Source organism: Gobius niger (assembly GCF_951799975.1).
Source record: "Gobius niger genome assembly, chromosome: 15".
Taxonomy (NCBI): domain Eukaryota; kingdom Metazoa; phylum Chordata; class Actinopteri; order Gobiiformes; family Gobiidae; genus Gobius; species Gobius niger.
The window spans coordinates 12,057,636-12,076,996 of NC_136866.1; the positions used below are offsets into that span (position 1 = coordinate 12,057,636).

Sequence of the window (19,361 nt, forward strand, 5' to 3'; positions counted from 1 at the left end):
TTGAAAAACGTCTTCATTATCATGCCATTTTGTGATTAAGGTTAAGGTGTACTTCATTGTCCCCGTAGGAAAAAGTTTCCTCTGCATTTGACCCCTCCTTCGATGCCACTGGGGCAGTGGCTGATGGCAGTGCCGCACCCGGGGACCCATCTCCAGGTGTGGAGCCAGGCTGATGGTCAGTATTAGCTGGAGGATTCACCTAGTGTACATGTTTTTTGTAGTGGTGTAGGAAACCTACGCAGACACAGGGAGAGCATGCAGACCCCACACAGAAAGGCCCCGTACAGTTGGGAATTGAACCCGGAACTTTCTTGCTTTGAAGCACAAGCACCACAAATAACACAAGCCTGTACCTCATTATTCATAATTGTTGAATGCCCTCTACACTCTCCATGATTTAAATACTGTACACTCTAGGAATTTTATGATCTGCAGCCCGAGGAATGCAAAGTGTCCACATCAGCTAAAAATAGCAAGATCTGTGGCTGAGGTGTGCGGATGGAAGTGGTTTTGTCTCCACTCACATTCCCCACAGAGCATTCCCCTACAGTGAGGTAAGGCACACTTTAGGCCAAATGCTGCGTTTGAGCACACTTTTCCTTTTTTGTCCTTGTCATGTTCACACTAAATATGGGTTTCATTTGTTCCTTTTATGGACATGCTCTCCCTTTTCTGGAGCTAATTTTACTGAACTTTTGAGTCAACATGTTAGTCGTGTTTGGATATTGAGTTCATGCACTTCCAGTTACGATTCTCACTCCATTTCATCCTACTTTAGCCAAGATGAACATGGGTCATTTTTGTGCAGCGCCAGCTATAAACAGGATTTCCTTCAGGATCTGTCTCACAGTAAAACACCTCCTGATCTGCTGTTCAGCTGGTGTCGCACTTGGGTCTTGACAAGTGTTGCCAAGGAAACTGTTGCTAGGCAAGCGTAGGCGGTGACACCAGCTGTACCACCACATACACATACTGTATGTTCGTCCTGCCTTTGGCAACAGCGTTTCTCACTCACGTCTGTGTTCAAGACACCCCAGGCAGGTCAGAGCTGAGCCAGCAGCACAGCGCACACGTCCAATGGTTTAGGGTTTCAGATATTCAGGCCAGGAGGCACCATTGTGCACACTTCAGCCACATTTGAACCTAGAGGAAAGGTTGTCGGTGTGCCAACATCAGCATTTAAATTCCTTCCCTACACATCACCTCCACAAAACTACCATCAAATGCTTTTCTGTTTCAGATGAAGAACTTAAGGCACAAGCAGCTCCAGCTGCTTCTACACGTTTGTCAGGGTAGCACGACACTCTCTATAGTGACCACTTTTCTCCACTTCCCCTGGAAGCACACAAGGAGAGAGGCTTCACTCCAATTAATGATGGAGTTATCTCCATGTGCAATCACGTTGTGCTTAATCTTTTTCTCAAGCTGGCTTAACATTTAGCTTCTCTTGCAATATGGCGGTGTATCACAAGAACAAGTAAGCATTGATTTGTTATTTGATTTTTATTTTCAAACCCACCAACAATGTAGTGCCCAGTACAATAGAAATGTGGTACAAGAGATAAAGTGGCACATGGGTCAAAAAGTTAGCTCATATCTATATTTTCTGCTGAGGGACTGCTCTTGCTTTAAGGAATTGAAACAGAAGGTACAGTGGTAGTAGATTGGTTCTAGAAACATTTATGTACAATCTTGTCTTATTTTGGTTTGCAGATTGGAGGCAATGATTAGTTTGGTAATGCGCCAGTTTAAGTATGTTGCCATGAATGTGGGAATCAGGAAAGCCTTGTCAAACAATTTCATATTTAGAAATACGCAAGATGAGATTTATATGGCAATACAAAGCACCTTCTTCCAGTTTCGCAATCTTGGCACATGTAACACAGTGTTTCAGGTGGTGTGGGCGGTGCTATGATGGTGCTCTTCAGGGGTGAGGCCATCTTGGAGTTTGGGCTCTGAAACCCAACTCTGAAACCCTCACTCCAAGCTGAACTCTCTTCAACTCAGGAGTTGGCCACGGTGAGGGGATTTGCTTCACTCCATGTCTTGAAGCTGTCCCTAAGGAGTGAGGGTCATGTCACTGTGTCTCAACTCAGGAAGTCCCTGTATTTTATGTATTTATTTTATTTTAACAAATGTGATGCTCTTGAAAGAGGTGCACATTCTGGATACAAACTCTAAGAGGAAAAGCTTTTAAAATATTGTAAGATTGTTATTAAGAATTAGAGCAACAAGAAGCACAGATTTACAAATAATTACCATATGAAAACTAACTAAACTTCTAATTTAAATTACTTCAGCACATATGCCAGCTGTTTATGTTTGTGTGTTAGTTTGAGGGAATATTACCCATAGCTAGTCTCTGTGCTCACAGTTCAGCGCATGGCACAGACTGGAGGGGAACAGATGCGAGTAGCAGAGGATCCCTCTCAGATTTGGCCCAGTTTCACTGGCAGCAGCACAAATACACAGTCATTAGTAATTTGATGTCACCATACCATAGTAAATAAAGTTCTTTGGCTGGATGCCTTCTTGACCTGTCATATTCGTGAGGGACATCACTGATGGGGCTGTGTCACTAAAAGACCTACTGCAGCTCACGGAGCTACTCTCACTTCTTTAGCTGTATATCCTACCTTCTGTGGAGGTCCAGCTCCTCTGCTGTGGGGCCGTTCTGGACCTGCGGCCCCGGTCTGTGCAGTGCGGGGCCTGAAAAGGCACATTCAAGTTAGAAAGGGAGCAATCATTTGTTACTGGACAAAACATGCATTACATTTTATAGTTTTGTGACATTAAAACTGAGGTTTCAACAAACAACAAAAGAGCTATTTCACAGCATTCACATCTAAATAGGAAAATAACAAAAACAATGTTACATTAAAAGTTAAATGCAACATTTCTTAAATGCAATATTTCTCTGGAGAAGGAGCAACATTTGTTTAATTTAATAGTTTAAGTTTAATACTATTTGAACACCACAAGAGAGAGTTAACTTTAGAAAATGGCAGATCAGGCTGATTACCTGTCATTTTCTATATTCTTCTGTATCATACCTACATAAGTTAACACCTCAGTTAAAAGCTTTTCTTGCGCTTTAACATGAGCACATTAACATACTTTAAACTTTAAACTTCATCACAGTACAGTACAAATGGTCTCGTTTTATTTCAAGAGTCATCTTATGTATAAATCAAGTAAAACACTGTTTTATCATATGTGAAATAAGCCAAGAGGATTATTTTAACAGTAAATTGTTCTTGCTAGGTAAAATTACCAGGCTTTAAATAAAACATACAAGAATATTGTAATGTCACTTGAAACCCAGCATTAACACATGTTTCCAGGCAGATCTCAGACTATTCTAAGCACATATTTGAAACTCGTGTCATCATCTCTCATATGACATTCTGACAAGCCCTGGCCATGGGACGTTCGCCTGTCAGCCACAGCAGTGATGGAGAGGTGTAGCTGCACTGTCCTTCTCGACTTTCTGTCTCCACACTCAAAATACTCGCCACATGCAGGAAGCAAGAGGAAGATCAGACCACTGTCTCACTCACGAGGAATGTGTGCACCTGTGTCTCCAACAGCGCAGTTTGGAAACATAGAGAAGCATTCAACAACTCTGGACAAATGTGCCCTCTGAGCTCCTCAAAACATGACTTAGTTTCATATTATTATATTATAGACTATTTATTCTTTTCTGTTAAAAAGAATGGGCATCCAGAACAATAAAACCCATCTATAATAAGCCACAGTGTCGTTCACTTGAGAGCTAGACATCAATAATGTTTCCGGTGATTACAATGGCACAATATGCACTTAAATGAATCCGCGCAGCTGTCAGATGTGATCTGAATAATATGGCGCTCCCTCGTGGAGCAGCTGAGCCAGGTCACTGAGCAAATCTCCTACAGGGCAGGCCTACTTCACTTTGTTGGAGTTTTTAGAGTCAAGGTACTGTGCACAGACAGTATTAAAGGACAATCAGAATTATGGGGCACTTAAAAACATTGTAACTGAACAAATGAATAAGCTTTGTTTTCTAAAATACTGCATATGGCACTTCACGTCTCAGGTGATGTTTCACGTGGATGTGGACCCTACGTGCCTGTCTGCATATAGACAGTTCTGTCGATGTGACCTTTCTGTACGTTCTTTAACTTTGTAAGTAATTTTACAGGATGTGTGCCAATCTGTGCTTAGTAACAGTACTTTTACTGTTTCATACGAGTACCATCACATTAGTTAAGGATAAATACACATAAATGATGATCATTCTAATCTTCAGACAGTGGCTGTATTCAGTCAACAGTGAGGCGCTGCTGTGTGTCTTTCCTAACTTCTGATTGGCTAATGGCAACACTCAAGCCTCTCCTGAGTATCCCGTTAGCCATTCCAAGTCTGTGGCCATTAAGCTATTCATTATCCTCCTTTATAATGGGTCCATGGGCAGGCTCAGTTCCATGTGAATGAGCTCCTGCCAAAGTCTGCTCACAGTGAGGCACTGAGGTGATAGAGCGTTCACTCACTTACACAACTTTAAACCACCAATGTCCTGTCTGTAATTCTCGTTATAGAAACACAAAACGAACAGTCTTCTTTACCTTCAGAAAGAGTCGCAATTTGACCTTTATTTAACCAGGAAAGTCTCACAGCCTCTCAGAATCTCTTTAACAGGGGACCCTATTGTGCATGTCTTTAGTGGAAGGAAAACCGTAACACCCAGAGCAAACAAACACAGGAGGAACAGAGAGGCCCAACCCAGCCCAACATGGGACCTTCTAGCAGTGTGGCGAATGTGCTAACTACTTTGTCATTGCGCTGCTACACAACTGCTATCAGATGGCAGATGCTTTTGGGTAGTGAAAGGTCTCTACAGTCACAGTTAAACCCATTAAACAAAAATGGAGCAGCAGAACAGTCCGACTGTGAAGTGGTTAGCCTGACATTCCTCTGTTTTCAGCACTAAGCTGCTGGCTCATCCCAGTACACGGGTCAGGCCAGGACAACCCCACATTCTCAGAGACACACTGTACGCTCTTCAGGGGGAAGAAGGTGGAGCTACCAGACTCACATCATCATGGACTGTAGTTATTGTTACCCTCTTAACAAATTAATAAGGTCAAATCTAAAAATAATGAAATAGTAAAAAAATTAAATGTAACACACGATGACACTTTTACAATGTAATGTACACTATATATTATAATGACACAAAAACTCTTCTAAAGATGGTATTGAGATGGCAATCAGCACTCACTTGTGTCCTGAGAGTTAAGCACCTCCAGTGCATGCATCATGGCACTGGCAAATACATTGGCATCTTCTTTGCTTCCAAAGTTGAGGCCATAAACTTGTCGGGCGTCGCGCCACTGGTGGAACGTCTGCGTGGCCTGGTTATATTTCAGACCTTTAGGAATGGCACAGTTTATCACCACCTGGTCAACACACAAGAGATAGAAAACATTCAACCAAAGATGTTCATGTTTTCTGGTCTTCCGAGAGCAGATAATCCACGTCCTTCTGTTTCTGGAGAAGGAGATCAGGTTTGTGCATTCTTCCTTCATGCCCAAGTCACTCTGACAATGAGCTTCTGCAATACCACCACAGACGCCCTGGGGCACACTGACAGAGAAGGGTCAGTTATGGTTGTTATGGCAATCTTTGAGGGTAATTTGCCGTAGTAAGCAGCCTGGGCTGTAGCCTTAGCTTGACGTGTGCTTTTTAGTAAAAACAAATGGAATGTCCAGACTTACAGGATAACGGAGAAGTTTGGGTTTAATATGGTCCAAGTTCCACTAGTTCACATATAGACAGAGGTCCACAGTACCACAGTTCCACAGTTTTCACAGCACAGTCAAAAAACTGTTGGGCCTAAAGCCCAGGCCTCCTTCCACACCACAAGGGTTCCCCCACCTGTCCATTTAAAGAACTGCATGGCTACCTGGCCCCACCCAAACACACAAAACATAAATATAGCTGTTGCCTACAAAACAAAATAACTTAGGAATAGCAATTTGAGCAATTTTAAAGAAAACTAAAACGGCCTTCACAGTCAGCCCTCTGCCCCTTTCCCCCATCAGTCACATAACCATATTAACATGTTGAGACAGGTATGGTACTGGTTAAGTGTCTTGCTCACCATGTTGTGATGCCCTTTCACTTGCAATAAAACAATTGCATCCTCTATAACCCTCTAGGTTTATAGAAATACAGAAGAAGTTTCTACCTACTATTTTTTAATAAAGTATTTGTCGTGAGTAAAGGGCCTGTCACAATTGGCGCATTGACCGCAGCGATTTTGTCCCCCATTTGTTCTGCGCCAAAATTGAAATTGCCATCAGCCGCAAAGATCGCAAAGTATTTTTCTTTTTTTTAATTCGTTTATTACGGACATCACATGTACATTGGGCAAACCAGATGCAATGATTTTAGTGCGCAAAAGTGCTAATTTACAGCACCTGTCCATTAAAGCAAACGCAGTACATATTAAAACATGACATATAACAGAAGAAATCATACATGTTAATCATTTTTGATTAGAGTAGACTTTTAAGAAATCGCAGTCACGGCTGGTGAGAGGCTGGTGAGAGGCTGGTGAGAGGCTGGTGAGAGGCTGGTGAGAGGCTGGTGAGAGGCTGGTGAGAGGCTGGTTTAGAGGCTGGTTTAGAGGCTGGTGAGAGGCTGGTGAGAGGCTGGTGAGAGGCTGGTGAGAGGCTGGTGAGAGGCTGGTGAGAGGCTGGTTTAGAGGCTGGTTTAGAGGCTGGTGAGAGGCTGGTTTAGAGGCTGGTGAGAGGCTGGTGAGAGGCTGGTGAGAGGCTGGTGAGAGGCTGGTGAGAGGCTGGTTTAGAGGCTGGTGAGAGGCTGGTGAGAGGCTGGTGAGAGGCTGGTGAGAGGCTGGTGAGAGGCTGGTGAGAGGCTGGTGAGAGGCTGGTGAGAGGCTGGTGAGAGGCTGGTGAGAGGCTGGTTTAGAGGCTAGTGAGAGGCTGGTGAGAGGCTGGTGAGAGGCTGGTGAGAGGCTGGTGAGAGGCTGGTGAGAGGCTGGTGAGAGGCTGGTGAGAGGCTGGTGAGAGGCTGGTTCACGGGCCACAGACACTGATTGCGGACAGTGCTGCGGACTAGAGTGAACTTATTTTCGGGCTCGTGCGGATCAGCGCGTTTACAAATGAAACTGGTGTAAAATTAAAATGGGCCTGTTTAGTTGAGCGACTTAGCGTTCATTTTTGTGGGAAAAAAATCAATAAATAAACTGGACCTGCGGTGTATGATGTATGTGGCTGGAGGCATTAGCGCATCACTGCTTTTACGCACCAAGCTCAGCAAGACCCTGAGCTCAGGCCCTGCTCCGGGGAAGTGACCAGCTTCTGTCTGACTTATTCCTGGCAGAGCGCCTTCGAGGGAACATTTACAAGTTATGACGAATAAAGGACAGACGTCCAAAATCAATAATTATCATATAAAAAACCCCCCAAAAAAACAATTATCATTATCGCAAATAAATACTCTTGGCTTTAAAGAATTAGCCTATCGATACTGCTTAGCTATTTAATCGTGTACGTGCACGTGTTGTCGAAGGAGGAAAAAATAATTAACAACTCAAAGCCCGCGCTCATCCAGTGGTCTCCACGCGCTGGTCCAAGGTGCGTCACCTGCTGCAGTACGCAGCGCACAGGCCACGGTCAAATCGGGGATGGAAACTAGCAGGAAACAGCTCAGCTGCTGGATGTTAGTCCGAGGACTATGAGGTTTTTATCATGGACTCTTCAAAAGCAGAGGATATTGATCCAGTAGGAGGAGTACACGCGCGCACTTTGGAGACGCGCGCAGGGATCAGCGGGTGAACAGTGAACATACGGCTCGTGTTTCCTCATGTAGCTATCATCAACACGCCGTCCCCGTGGATTTCGTATGGATTAAGGACTTTAAGAGGACGGACATGGGACAGACTCGTGGAGCCTTTTCAATTTGTGGAGCCTTTTGTTTGGACTGTTCCGAGCCAAGAAAACAAAGTCGCAGGTAACGTGTACTTTCTTTATAAACCCGCACATCATTAAAACAGCCTAATTATTATTTTATCTTTGTAAATGAGCCGGATACAAACTTTTGTAAACGTTTTGACCACCACATTGGTTCACAAACTGCATTATATTGTTCTGCGTGAAGGTTTACACCTGCTTCTCCACGTATTCATTTCCTACGCCGTTTTACTTCACACAGTCGAAATAAATACTCCATTTCCTTGCCTCAGATTTTGCGCACTGTGGCAAAATTACCTTCGTTTGCATATTCATGAAGTTTGCTCCGCACTCAAGACCAAACTGGGGAAGAGGAAACAGTGTCTAGCCATATAGCTACAGCAGCAATCGCACGAGACTGATAGTGGCGCTGACCAGTGTCTCACCAGTATCTCACCATCTGTGCGACTGAGACGATTTATCTCTCACCATTCTCACGACTGTAGCGGCCTGCTACGGCTTTATTCAGTCGCAATCGACCGCTACTGAATTTTTTGCATGCATGACATTCATCTACGCCAAATAATCCAACTGCGATTCACACCTATTCATGTGGTCAATAGCGGTCGCTCGTGCAGATGCCCGTGCGACAAAAGAGTGTTCGCACGACCTTCATATTATGAGGCCGCAAATGATCGCATTGTTTCCGTACGCCAATTGTGACAGGCCCCTTATGTATGCACTTCTCAACTATAGGACTTCTCTCCCATCTACACTGCGTTCCAAATTATTATGCAAATGACATTTTTCTAAGATTTTCTAAATTGTCAACTCAAATGAGAGTCAGCATAATTTTTAAGTCTTTATCTGGTAGAGGATTATTTAAATGTGGTGGAAAGAATTTCCTAGTGATAACAGTATTTTTTTCAAAAATAAATATAGTAAAAACCTCAAAATCCACTGTTCCAAATTATTATGCAACTCATCGTTTCAATACTTTTTAAAGCTTGTAATTAACTGAAAATGGTCATTTGTTGTATTTGTAGCATTAGGAGGTCATATTTACTGAAATCAAAAGCTATTTCAATCAAAATAATATTAACAGGTCAAGTTATATTTTACCATAGGAGCCCTTGTGTGATAGCAGCTTCAAAATTCTTAAATCCATTAAAATTGTAAGTTTTTGGACAGTTTCTGCTTGGATTTCTTTGCAGGATGTCAGAATAACCTCCCAGAGCTGCTGTTTGGATGAAAACTGCCTCCCACCCTCATAGATGTTTTTTTTTGTTGAGGCTCCAAATGTTCTCAACAGGGTTGAGGTCAGGAAAGGAGGGGGTCCACATCATGAGTTTCTCTCCTTTTAGGCCCATAGCAGCCAGTGATGCAGAGGTTTTCTTTACAGCAGGACATGGTGCGTTGTCATGCATGAAGAGGATCTTGTTCGGGAAAGCACGGCTCTTCTTTTTGTAGCATAAAAGACAGTGGTCAGTCAGAAACTCCACATATTTTTCAAAGGTCATTTTCACACCTTCAGGGAGCCTAAAAGGGCCTAAAGGGGCCGACCAGCTCTCTCACCATGATTCTGGCCCAAAACATGACTCCGCCACCTCCTTACTGACGTCACAGCCTTGTTGGGACATTGTGGTCATTCACCAACTATCCACTACTCCATTGATTTGACCATCCAGGGCTACACGGCCTCATCAGTGAACAAGACTGTTTGAAAATGAGTCCTCATGTATTTCTGAGCCACTGCAGTCGTTTCTGTTCATCAGCTTCAATTAACAGTTTAGGGGAGGCCCGGATAGAAGGTTTTTGCACAACTGCAGCCTCTGGAGGGTCCTACACCTTGATGTTCGGGAGACTCCAGAGGCACCAGCAGCTTCAAATACCTGTATGCTGCTTTGTGGCATCTGTTCTCATAATCTGATGTGTTTGTCTGGCAGAAACTGTCCATATTGTGCCTTTATCGGCACAAAACGGAGTGTGCTCTGAATCATCCACAAATCTCTTATCAGTACAATGATTGTGCTTAATATTTCATGAAATATCGAAGGTTTTCATACCTAGACCAAGGCATTCAACTATTTCACGCTTTTCATCAGCAGAAAGACCCTTTTTCTTTACCATATTGCTTGAAAATGATGATCTGCTTAATAAAGTGGAACACCCTTTTTCAGTAGTTTTTCCCTTAACTGGGCTTAACCCGACAACTAATTATCCCAGGTCTCTGAGATTAATGTCAGTGATTCATAGAGCCCCAAGACACGATACCATCCATGAGTTTCATTATTATTGCTTTTTTTTTAACCATTTTGACACAAAAATCCAATTTGCATAATAACAGTTTAGACAAAGGCTACGCCATCCATACACAGCAACACACACTTCTCTATAATAACTGCATAATATATTAAATATGTTGAATATTATAACAACAGTCATTTAATCAGTAAATGTAGGGCTCTCATCTGCAAGTAAGTATGAGGTAAACGATCACAAAAACAGTTTACATGATGTAAAGTTTATGTTTACTTTTTTTCTGGTTCTTGTGATGATGCTACGATCAGAAAGCTGAGCCCCACACTTAAAGTAGCTTGTTCCTATGGCTGACACCAGCTCCTTACTGGTGCTAGTGCAGATTTTCACTGGTTAAAGCTCAGTGACTGAATTTAGGAGGTTCTTTCAAATGAAGCATGACAAGGTCTCACATAGTGAAACGTGTGCTTGTGTCCTTATATGCAACTTAAGGCGACCCAAGTTCAGCTGTAGTTCTGCCTTTTTATAAACAAAACAAAACATACAATTAATATTACCTTTAACCAGGACACGACCAAGCAAACAAAAGGCCTCTCTCTAATCAGAGGTTAAGTGTTTTTGCCGTTTTGGATTCTTGCAGTGTAGATATTGCATTAGTGGGTAGATTAAGATACATTTCTTAATGTGTTGTGCAGCTTCGTGAGGTCAGATTGAAACATTGAACTCATCATTTGACGAGTGACGTTAACAGACACTGACCTGGTGGTCCTGTATCTTCCGGCCTACCACCCGAAAAGCATTATTTCCCGTGTGGTGGTAGATGTGCACTCTGCTGAAGCCGGTCGAGCCTCCCGCAGGGACCCACTTCTTGTTGGCATCGTCGTATACCATGACAGCCGCCCGCGCCTGGCAGATGCTCTGTTCACTGTTCAAACACAGGCAATTGTCATTATTCATTCACTCCAAACTCTGTGGTAGCAAGCTACTGTTGTAGCCACAGTTGCCCTGGGGTAGACTGACGGAAGAGAGGTAAACAGTCAGCGCTATCGGCCCCTCTGACCGCCACTACCCACAAACTCACTCACTACACACTGCTTCCTGGTCCCAAACGGTTTCCCATCCAAGTACCGACCAGGCCCTTCCCAGCTTAGCTTCCGAAATCTGACGGGATCAGGCAGCGCAAAGGCGGTTTGGCCTTTATATTATTCCTAAATATCTATGGATGGACCGACATAATTGCTTTGGCCATGGAACTGGAAACCCCACACTGACTGGTGTCATGCTCTTCAGGTTTACAGGGTGAAAAGGTACCCATTGCTATAGATTTGGCTTGATGAGTGACACACCTCCAAGGTCTGATGTTTACACATAGACAGAAAGCACATTGAGTAGAGTGGGTCTGGAAACAGATATACAAGCAGAGTGAACAACCAGGCTTTCACAGAAACCACTGTACAGGCTTGTTTACGCAAACACAACTGCAGTCTCCAAGTCTCATAAAGTCAGTGTGATTTGCACTTTGTGGACAACAAGAGGTGAGAGAAAACCATTTTTGACATCACAAATATTTACAACACTATTCAAGCAGAACTCAGTTTTTTTGCTTTTGTGGGAGAAGCAACATTCACATTCCAATAAAAAGCCATAAGCACTACTACACGTACTAATTTCTAAGTGAGACATTAAAACCTACTAATCCTAAATCCGATATCGTAAAATATCCAAATATCGGCCGGCCGAGTGACAGTATGGAAATGTTTCATACTTCCACTCTTAAAAAAACAACAACTTAAAAACACCTAAATTAGAGGTTTTCAACAACCACAGGTTTATTCTTTGGCTGCTGCTATATTTTCAAAAATATTTAAAGGGGCTGGATGCAAGTTGGCCATTTTATACTCACTACTGCCACCTCAGGCCATATGTGTAACTGCACCTTCAATATTAAGCTCGTGCATGACGGCAATTCGGGCCGAAGTGACACCTTTTTGAGTGACAGTGCAGGATTTTAGAGGCAGTTGTGAACAGGTCTGGGCTCATTCTACACATTAGGACATGGCTGGAACATGTAGGGGGAGGAAAATACTTAATTTTAACATTTTTAAACTCCCTATAGTCCCTTTAACATAACTACGGCATAAAAGCAACAAAAGAGGTGTAGTGGTGGATCAATTAGCACTAACAGCAGTAGGTTTCAGTTTCAGGGACGATTTGTATGGAGATTGCATGTTAACATTGTGTTTGCATAGGTTTCCTCCCTCTCTGGTTTCTCTACCACAAAAATATGCACAGTCAGGAGTCAACTTTAACAGAGATTCTTGAAAAAACAAAAAAGAGACAATCCTCAGAGACACATGAAGCAGCTCATCCTTTTGGCTCTCTACAGCCGCCATAATGTTTGAGTATCACACTGGCTCACAGCGCTGAAATCACAGCAAAAACCCGTTAGTCTATTAGTGCCAAATACCATCACCCTTGCCCTGAGCAGTCTGTGCACTGGGAAAAGGAGATTTGTACCAGAAACGACACTGATACATGACCCAGGACTTTGGGGAAAAAAGAAAGATAAAAGACTTCTGTTACTGTACAATTTGATTTACTTTAAGCATTTAGCATTATTCTCTACAGGTGTTGAGATCTACAGTAGTGACTGTCCCGGAAAAGAGCAGTTTTGCAAGCTTGATCCTGACCTGAGTCATAACTCTTTCACAACAATTTCCCCATATCAAAACATCCAAAGTGATGGGGGAAGCAGTCTTGAATCCTGGACTAATGAAAGAAACATAATGTCTAACACTCCTCATGACAATGCACCGAAACATAGCATTAGTCTGTGCCCCGGAGCTCCTGCCAAACTTCCTCTGCGCATGCTACTAGGTGGACTGGAGATAATCATCATCATCTGGTTAAGAGGGCAGTAGCTGTAGCAGGTACATACCGGTGGATTTCCATTTTGGGGGTCAGCACACATCTCTTTTGGAGGATGACGCTGAGCTGCATATTCTACTGTAAATCCGCGTTCATGATCCGGCCCTGCCCCTCCTCCACAACCCCCTCTGCAAAGCGAGATCACAGTATTCCTCTCACACGCGCCTTTTACTGTCAGCCAGCAATGCCTTTCCCATGGCTACCACAATACGGCTACCTCCGTATGGCTGGTGCAGGAGGTATCCAGGCAACAGGCTGTGGGTGTAGTGAGCAGAACCTGGATGAAAGCGCTCAGAGTCTGTGTGCCTCCGACAGCTCCATGAGCTACGCTCAGTCTGCTCCTGCCTCACACCCCCAGCTCTGTGCTCAGACAACACAGACTATCTAACAGCGAGAAAGGTTACAGAGCAGTGCAGTTTAGTTATGGTGTCACATTTAACAACAAAGACAACAAAAACAGTTGCCGAGGTCTGTAGTGGGCTTCTACTATACAAATACTACACTTTATCTTTGAACCATCAATAAAAGCAGAACAAATAATGAATAAATGTAAATACGAGTTATTTATTGTTTATAAAGTCATGGCAGTGGGAACGAACTTTATTCTTAATTAGCATAAAGATGTGTAAAAGTTAAACATTTGTGGTTTGACCAAAGCCTAAAGCTCCTTCTCAGAACAGACGCTGCAGTATACTCTTGCGCATGTCAAGTAGGACCTCCATACGTCTATCTACCCCTTTTAAACAATAAATAGATCATAACTTATTTAAACATTGAAGGGGTGTGGAAAATTATACAGTTCTTGTTAAATCAAAAATCAAAAAACAGTGTCTAGGCAAAAAAGATCACTGGATTATTGCAGATGCTAATTGGTTCTTTAGCACAGAAACTACAGCACCGAGCATCTCTATCAAGAGAGCTGTGCACACAGTAAAGGCTACAAGGACCTAGAGGCTCTTGTTGTCCTGGATGTCCCATGAGACTCAAACAGAGCTGGGCTCTGCCAAATGTGTTCAGATCACATTTCAGTCATGTGAACGGGCAGCTCGACAGGAAAGATCCAGTTACAGCCCAGACAACAAATGCACCAAAAGACAGTTCAAAAGTACAAAGCTCACACCTATGAGATCTCCTCCCTTATTATGAAAAACTGAAAATATACAAAGGTATTGATTGTTAGTCTGAGGAGTGCAGTAAGTTCATTAGAAAGAGCTCACTCGATGCATCACTCTCTAAAATCTTCGCAAATTCACCCTCACATTTTCCACCAAATATTAAGTGTAGTTACGGTCTCTCATGGTCATTGTTCCGACTCCCAACAGCAACACACAACAAAAGATCAACTCAAACCCAAAAGCAACTTTTGGGATTAGTCCTTCCAACGTTTATGAGTCATCAGGAAACAACTCATGCCTCATTTGTTCTTTTGAATTTACACAACACAGAAACTTCTGTAAAACAGTTTTAACTCAGGCCTGACTTACAGCACAAGGTTATTAATAATAATAATAATAATAATAATAATAATAATAATAATAATAATGGCTTACACTTGTATTGCACTTCACAAGCCTGTGCTACCAAGTTTCTAAAAGCTCCACACTGTCATTATTCATTCACAAGGGCAAGACCGAGGAGAACGTGCAAACTTCACACAGAAAAGCCCATCCGGCCGGGAATCGAACCCGGGACTTCATAGCTGTGAAGCACGAGCGCTAACCTCTGTGTAATCGTTTCCTGTACAGTAAATGAAATAAAAAGGTTTTGTGCCAAAGAACAAGGATGACATGAAGCCCAAAAACAGCAAGTAAACTTCACCACTTCTAAAGAGATTTAAAAGTTGTATTTGACAGAAAGGTGCCCTACACCCAGCCTGTACTTGTATCATTGTCAGTTATGAGATTGTTACAAGAAAAGGTTGGCCAACTCAAATGAGACCAACCCAGTTGAAAAAGAGCACACAAACTCCAAACACAACACAATCCATTAACCCTGGGACCCTTCTGCTGTAAGGAAAGAGCGCGAGGCTTTCATTGTCCCAGCTCAGTGAGGGAGAAACGACTCTTCATGAAAGCCTTGTAAAAAGCAATACATGCGCATAACTATTAACAAAATGAAAAAATAAATGAATAAAAAAACATTCTTTAAAAGGAATTAAGTCCAGCCAAAAACTTACGAGTCTCGAGTCATTTTGGCGTTGGTGTTGCTTGCACCTCCACCGCAAAGTAATCCCACTCTTTGTTATTATGTCCACCTAACTCCACACTGTATGCTATGGTTTCTGCACGTCTGAAGTCGACTGAACCTTGTATTTGGACTGACAGTGACAGGGGTGGTCCCCCAGCAGCATTGACACACAGACTCTAGAGCAGCTGTGGGGCCATCAGGAGGCACTGGGGCTCCAAAACAAGTTTCCAAAATAGCAGTTGTTCACAGGTCACAAATGCAGATAGTGAATGTTCAGAGAAAGACATTTGTCACTGCGCATTAACAATGTCATTGGACATGTCATCACTGCTAGCAGCTAGCCGTTAGCCTCAGAAGCCAAGGCCAAACATAGCTCTGTACATGCACACACGAGCAGGAAGCCATCTCCAAATGGCTTAGGTTTCTAACCTAACCCATTTGGGTCATTGGACCACTTGTACACAGGGCAGGGTACAGCTTTAAATTTGCACACATTTGCAAAGGCAGATTATAGTCCCGCTTCCACATGGTCTCTCTATGCTTGCTCTCTGGATAGCTGAATGGTAACAGGTGATACTGGGCGACATAGCTGCTGCCCATGAATAAGCAGTTCAAGAGGAAGTGGACTGTGGCCATGAGGTGCCTGGTTGTTTGAAGGGTCCAAACCTGTGTTTGCAGCCACATTGGTCACTGGTGAGTTTGTGCCAATAGCTGGACAATCTGGATTCTGAATAGAGGGTATGCACATGATGTCAAAGCGTGAGTTATGAAAGACACTCAGGGTTCTGTTTAGAATTAATGAAAGTAAGTGTAAAGTAAGTAAATTATTGTGTATTTTACTGAGCTGGACAGAAACTGTAACGTTGACCACTTTGAATAAAATAGTCAATAATTCAAAAGTATTCACTGTACATAAGATACCTCTATGTACTATTACTTCTTTGCACATTATCCTGTTCTTCTATGATTGCACATTTTTTCTGACTATTCGCACCCTGTTCTTGAAAGCTGTTTAACAAGTTAATTCAGTGAGGTCCATATCTCTCCTCTCTTATCTTATGAACAATAATAGTAATGCTTAACCCTTTGTCACATGCAACATTCAAATTTGTGATAACAAAAGAAATTCAGTCTCATGCATCAAATAATATTAGACATGTGTCCTAATGTTTTCATGTAATGCCTGACAAAAAAGAATTGCTGGTAGCGCAAAATAAAAAAACAATAAAGAAACTCGTCCTCCCAGTCCATCTAAACAGTATCATCATCATGAAAATGTTTCCCACTTTTAGACTTTTGCTGGAACTTTTGGCCAGTTCACTGAAGACATCAGACCTCAAATTAGACAACTCTGCCTATAATCATATGCGTGTCCGGTTACTTGACAATAGTGTCATTGAAACTGCCCTCTCTGAATCTCTAGAAGCATGTGTCACTGGCTTGTGTGCAGTGGAGCAGAGCTTACTGAAGATTTCTGGAGAGGTTTTAGTGGCGTTTAAACACTTGGAAAAAAACGAACGTCAGGCCGCACAGGTCAAGTCAGCTGTGGGTGTGAAGCCATGCGGCCCTGAGCATCAGTTTACTGAAGCCCCAGGAGCAGTTGGCTCTAATCCAAGCTCAGATGTCAGCGACAGAACCTAAGAATAGGCTACGGCCAGGTCAGCTGCTAAATCATATCCATAAAAGGAGCTCAGACAACAAACAAAGCCAAGACTCCATCAGCATTGTGTAAAAAAGTAGAGCTTCACTTCTCGACCTCATTCTCAAACTAAATCATCTGGCTTACATTAGTCATTTTATTGTGTCAGAACAACTAGTCTATGAGTCAATCTGTGACACAGCACAGCTACCAGAGAACCACACAAGCTATGGCTCCTTTCTCTACAGTATCTGCTGTACCTGTGGCTTCATAATGCAAACGACTGACACGTGCCACCCTGACCAGCTGCGAGGGGCTTTCTCTGTGACACAAGCGCACGCACATTAAAATGCCAATAATCCATAATAATCAGCTGCTTATGAAGTTGACAGATTGAGCATTCAGCATTTACTACAGCGATGTTGCGACTTTTAGACATTGAAAACCCAAAACATTGTTCAGGAAAAACAAAAGAAAAAATATTCTGCCTTTTTTTTAACACAAATGACTGCGGCCTGTAAAGCTGCACAATAGGCCGTCAAATTAACTTAACTGCAATATGTCGTAAAATCACTAAGATATAAGGTCTTTCATCTGAATAAGACAAAAATGCATGGTTCAAATGTGTAAAAGTTAGTTAGTGTTTTGCTTTTGGAAATCCGATAATGGGTGACCACCTCAAAAAGAAATGAAATTAAAACTTAAAATGGATAAAGACAGCCAGGAGACTAATACATTCCCTCTCCCCCCCCAACACTGAGAGAGCAGAGGGGGTTGATGCTATAAGGTTGAAATGTTACAGATAAAACCCCCCACATCACCTGAGCCACTCGCAGAGCAAGTTAACAAGCTGAGTTTGCTGTTTCGACTTGTGCAAAGACAAGAACGTTCTGATCACTTCTGTGCAAATGAATGTGAACCGTCCTGCTCTTCTTTGATTCAACACATAGGTCTGTGGTGACAAGTCTTTGCCCGGAGAGAGGAAATAAATAAAAAAACAGTTGCATTAATTCTCAGGAACCGTGGGAATCCCTGGGGCGGGCAAGTCAAACCTCGACTTTGACATTGCGCCGTAAAAACGTGAGTACACTGTTACACGTCGCCATGTCAGGGTCTGGGTGCTTTCAAAGAACAAAGAAGACAGTCAAATGGAAATACACAACTCTTACAACACTTATGCTGTATGACATTGCCACACTCATGATGATATCAACTTTACAAAGGTCACATTAATCACAAGTTCCTCTACAGCTCTGTGGACAGATTTAAACAAAAAAATTACAAACTCACGCTGAAGCACAGTCGGACACATTACTGGATGTCAGGGCCTATTTATCATGAACGTAAGATACAAAGATCTTGCCACGGTACTGACGAGATGCCAGAAGAAACTTAAATTAGCGTTGAGTAAATAAAGAGGTAAGTCACAGACATTTACAAAATTCTGGAGGAAAGACCTCAAAGGATCAGACATACCACCAACTGTCCAGGTAATCAGCCTCAATCTTGCACAGAAAATGTAAATGCCATGCACTCTCGGTTAAGTGATGGCTTTTGCTATTGTGGGCTATTTATACATGCATTGATTCTTTGATTCAGGTGAAAACCTTCAGCAGGTTTTGTTGGATGTATGTGCAGACTAAACTAAACATCTTACGCTTAATTATAAATCCCTAATACTGATTTTGTGGCCAGACGGAAATACACAATAACATGATCCTGGGCAGCCAAGAAGACTAATGATTTCTGTAAACAATGTAGATTTATTAGAACCTTGTCTACCAAAAAAGAATAGGATGGGCTGGCTTGCACTGTGATGGACGAGCACAGTCAACAGGAAAAGTTCCTCAGTTGGAGCTCTATATTTATTGAAAAGAGGCATAAATACAGTTCTGCCTTGGGCCTATTCTGCTTAGACTGACCATTGTTCACCACAAGTGAAAAGAGGCTCTCCACTGCCCTTCAGTTCAGTACACCAGGGCCTCATAACCACAGCTGCCCCACAGCTGGAATCAATTAGGGGCGTTCTAAAAGGGAGAGGCATGACCACCCCCTCACGGCATTCACACAACACAGTGTAGCAGCAAGAGCACTGCATGATGACTTTTGGGGGGTCAAAAGCTTGCATTTACTAATAACTCCACAAACCCTAGAGTTCCTAAGGTGACTGAGTATGTAAGTTAAAAGCCCCTTGGCCATTCCCTTTAAACGATATACGGCCTGCAATATTTCAGCTTCAGCAGTGAACATGGCCATAACATGAGCCCAACTCAAATGCTTGTAACAATTATTCAGTCCAAAAACACAAACGCAACGCAACTCGAAATAAATAAAGCCGTGGCCATCGCTTTGCGGCCATATCCAACCGCGAGAGGGGCATCTCGAAGCAA

At 42.7% G+C, this 19,361-nt stretch overlaps 1 protein-coding gene across 4 annotated transcripts in view; it reads right to left on the reverse strand.

Annotated features, from left to right (window-relative positions):
• enah (ENAH actin regulator) overlaps positions 1-19,361 on the reverse strand; it is a 30,709-nt gene that overhangs the window by 10,910 nt on the left and 438 nt on the right. For 2 of the 4 annotated variants that reach the window (XM_079571734.1, XM_079571733.1), the window contains exons 1-4: positions 13,156-13,478; positions 10,977-11,142; positions 5,264-5,441; positions 2,637-2,709 (exon numbers count right to left, since the gene is read on the reverse strand). In XM_079571734.1, coding sequence (XP_079427860.1) covers positions 2,637-2,709; positions 5,264-5,441; positions 10,977-11,142; positions 13,156-13,217 — 479 coding nt within the window. In that variant the 5' untranslated portion in view covers positions 13,218-13,478. Of the gene's footprint in view, positions 1-2,636; positions 2,710-5,263; positions 5,442-10,976; positions 11,143-13,155; positions 13,483-19,361 lie in introns of those variants that run through there. The other 2 variants (XM_079571731.1, XM_079571732.1) reach the window with 2 other exon arrangements.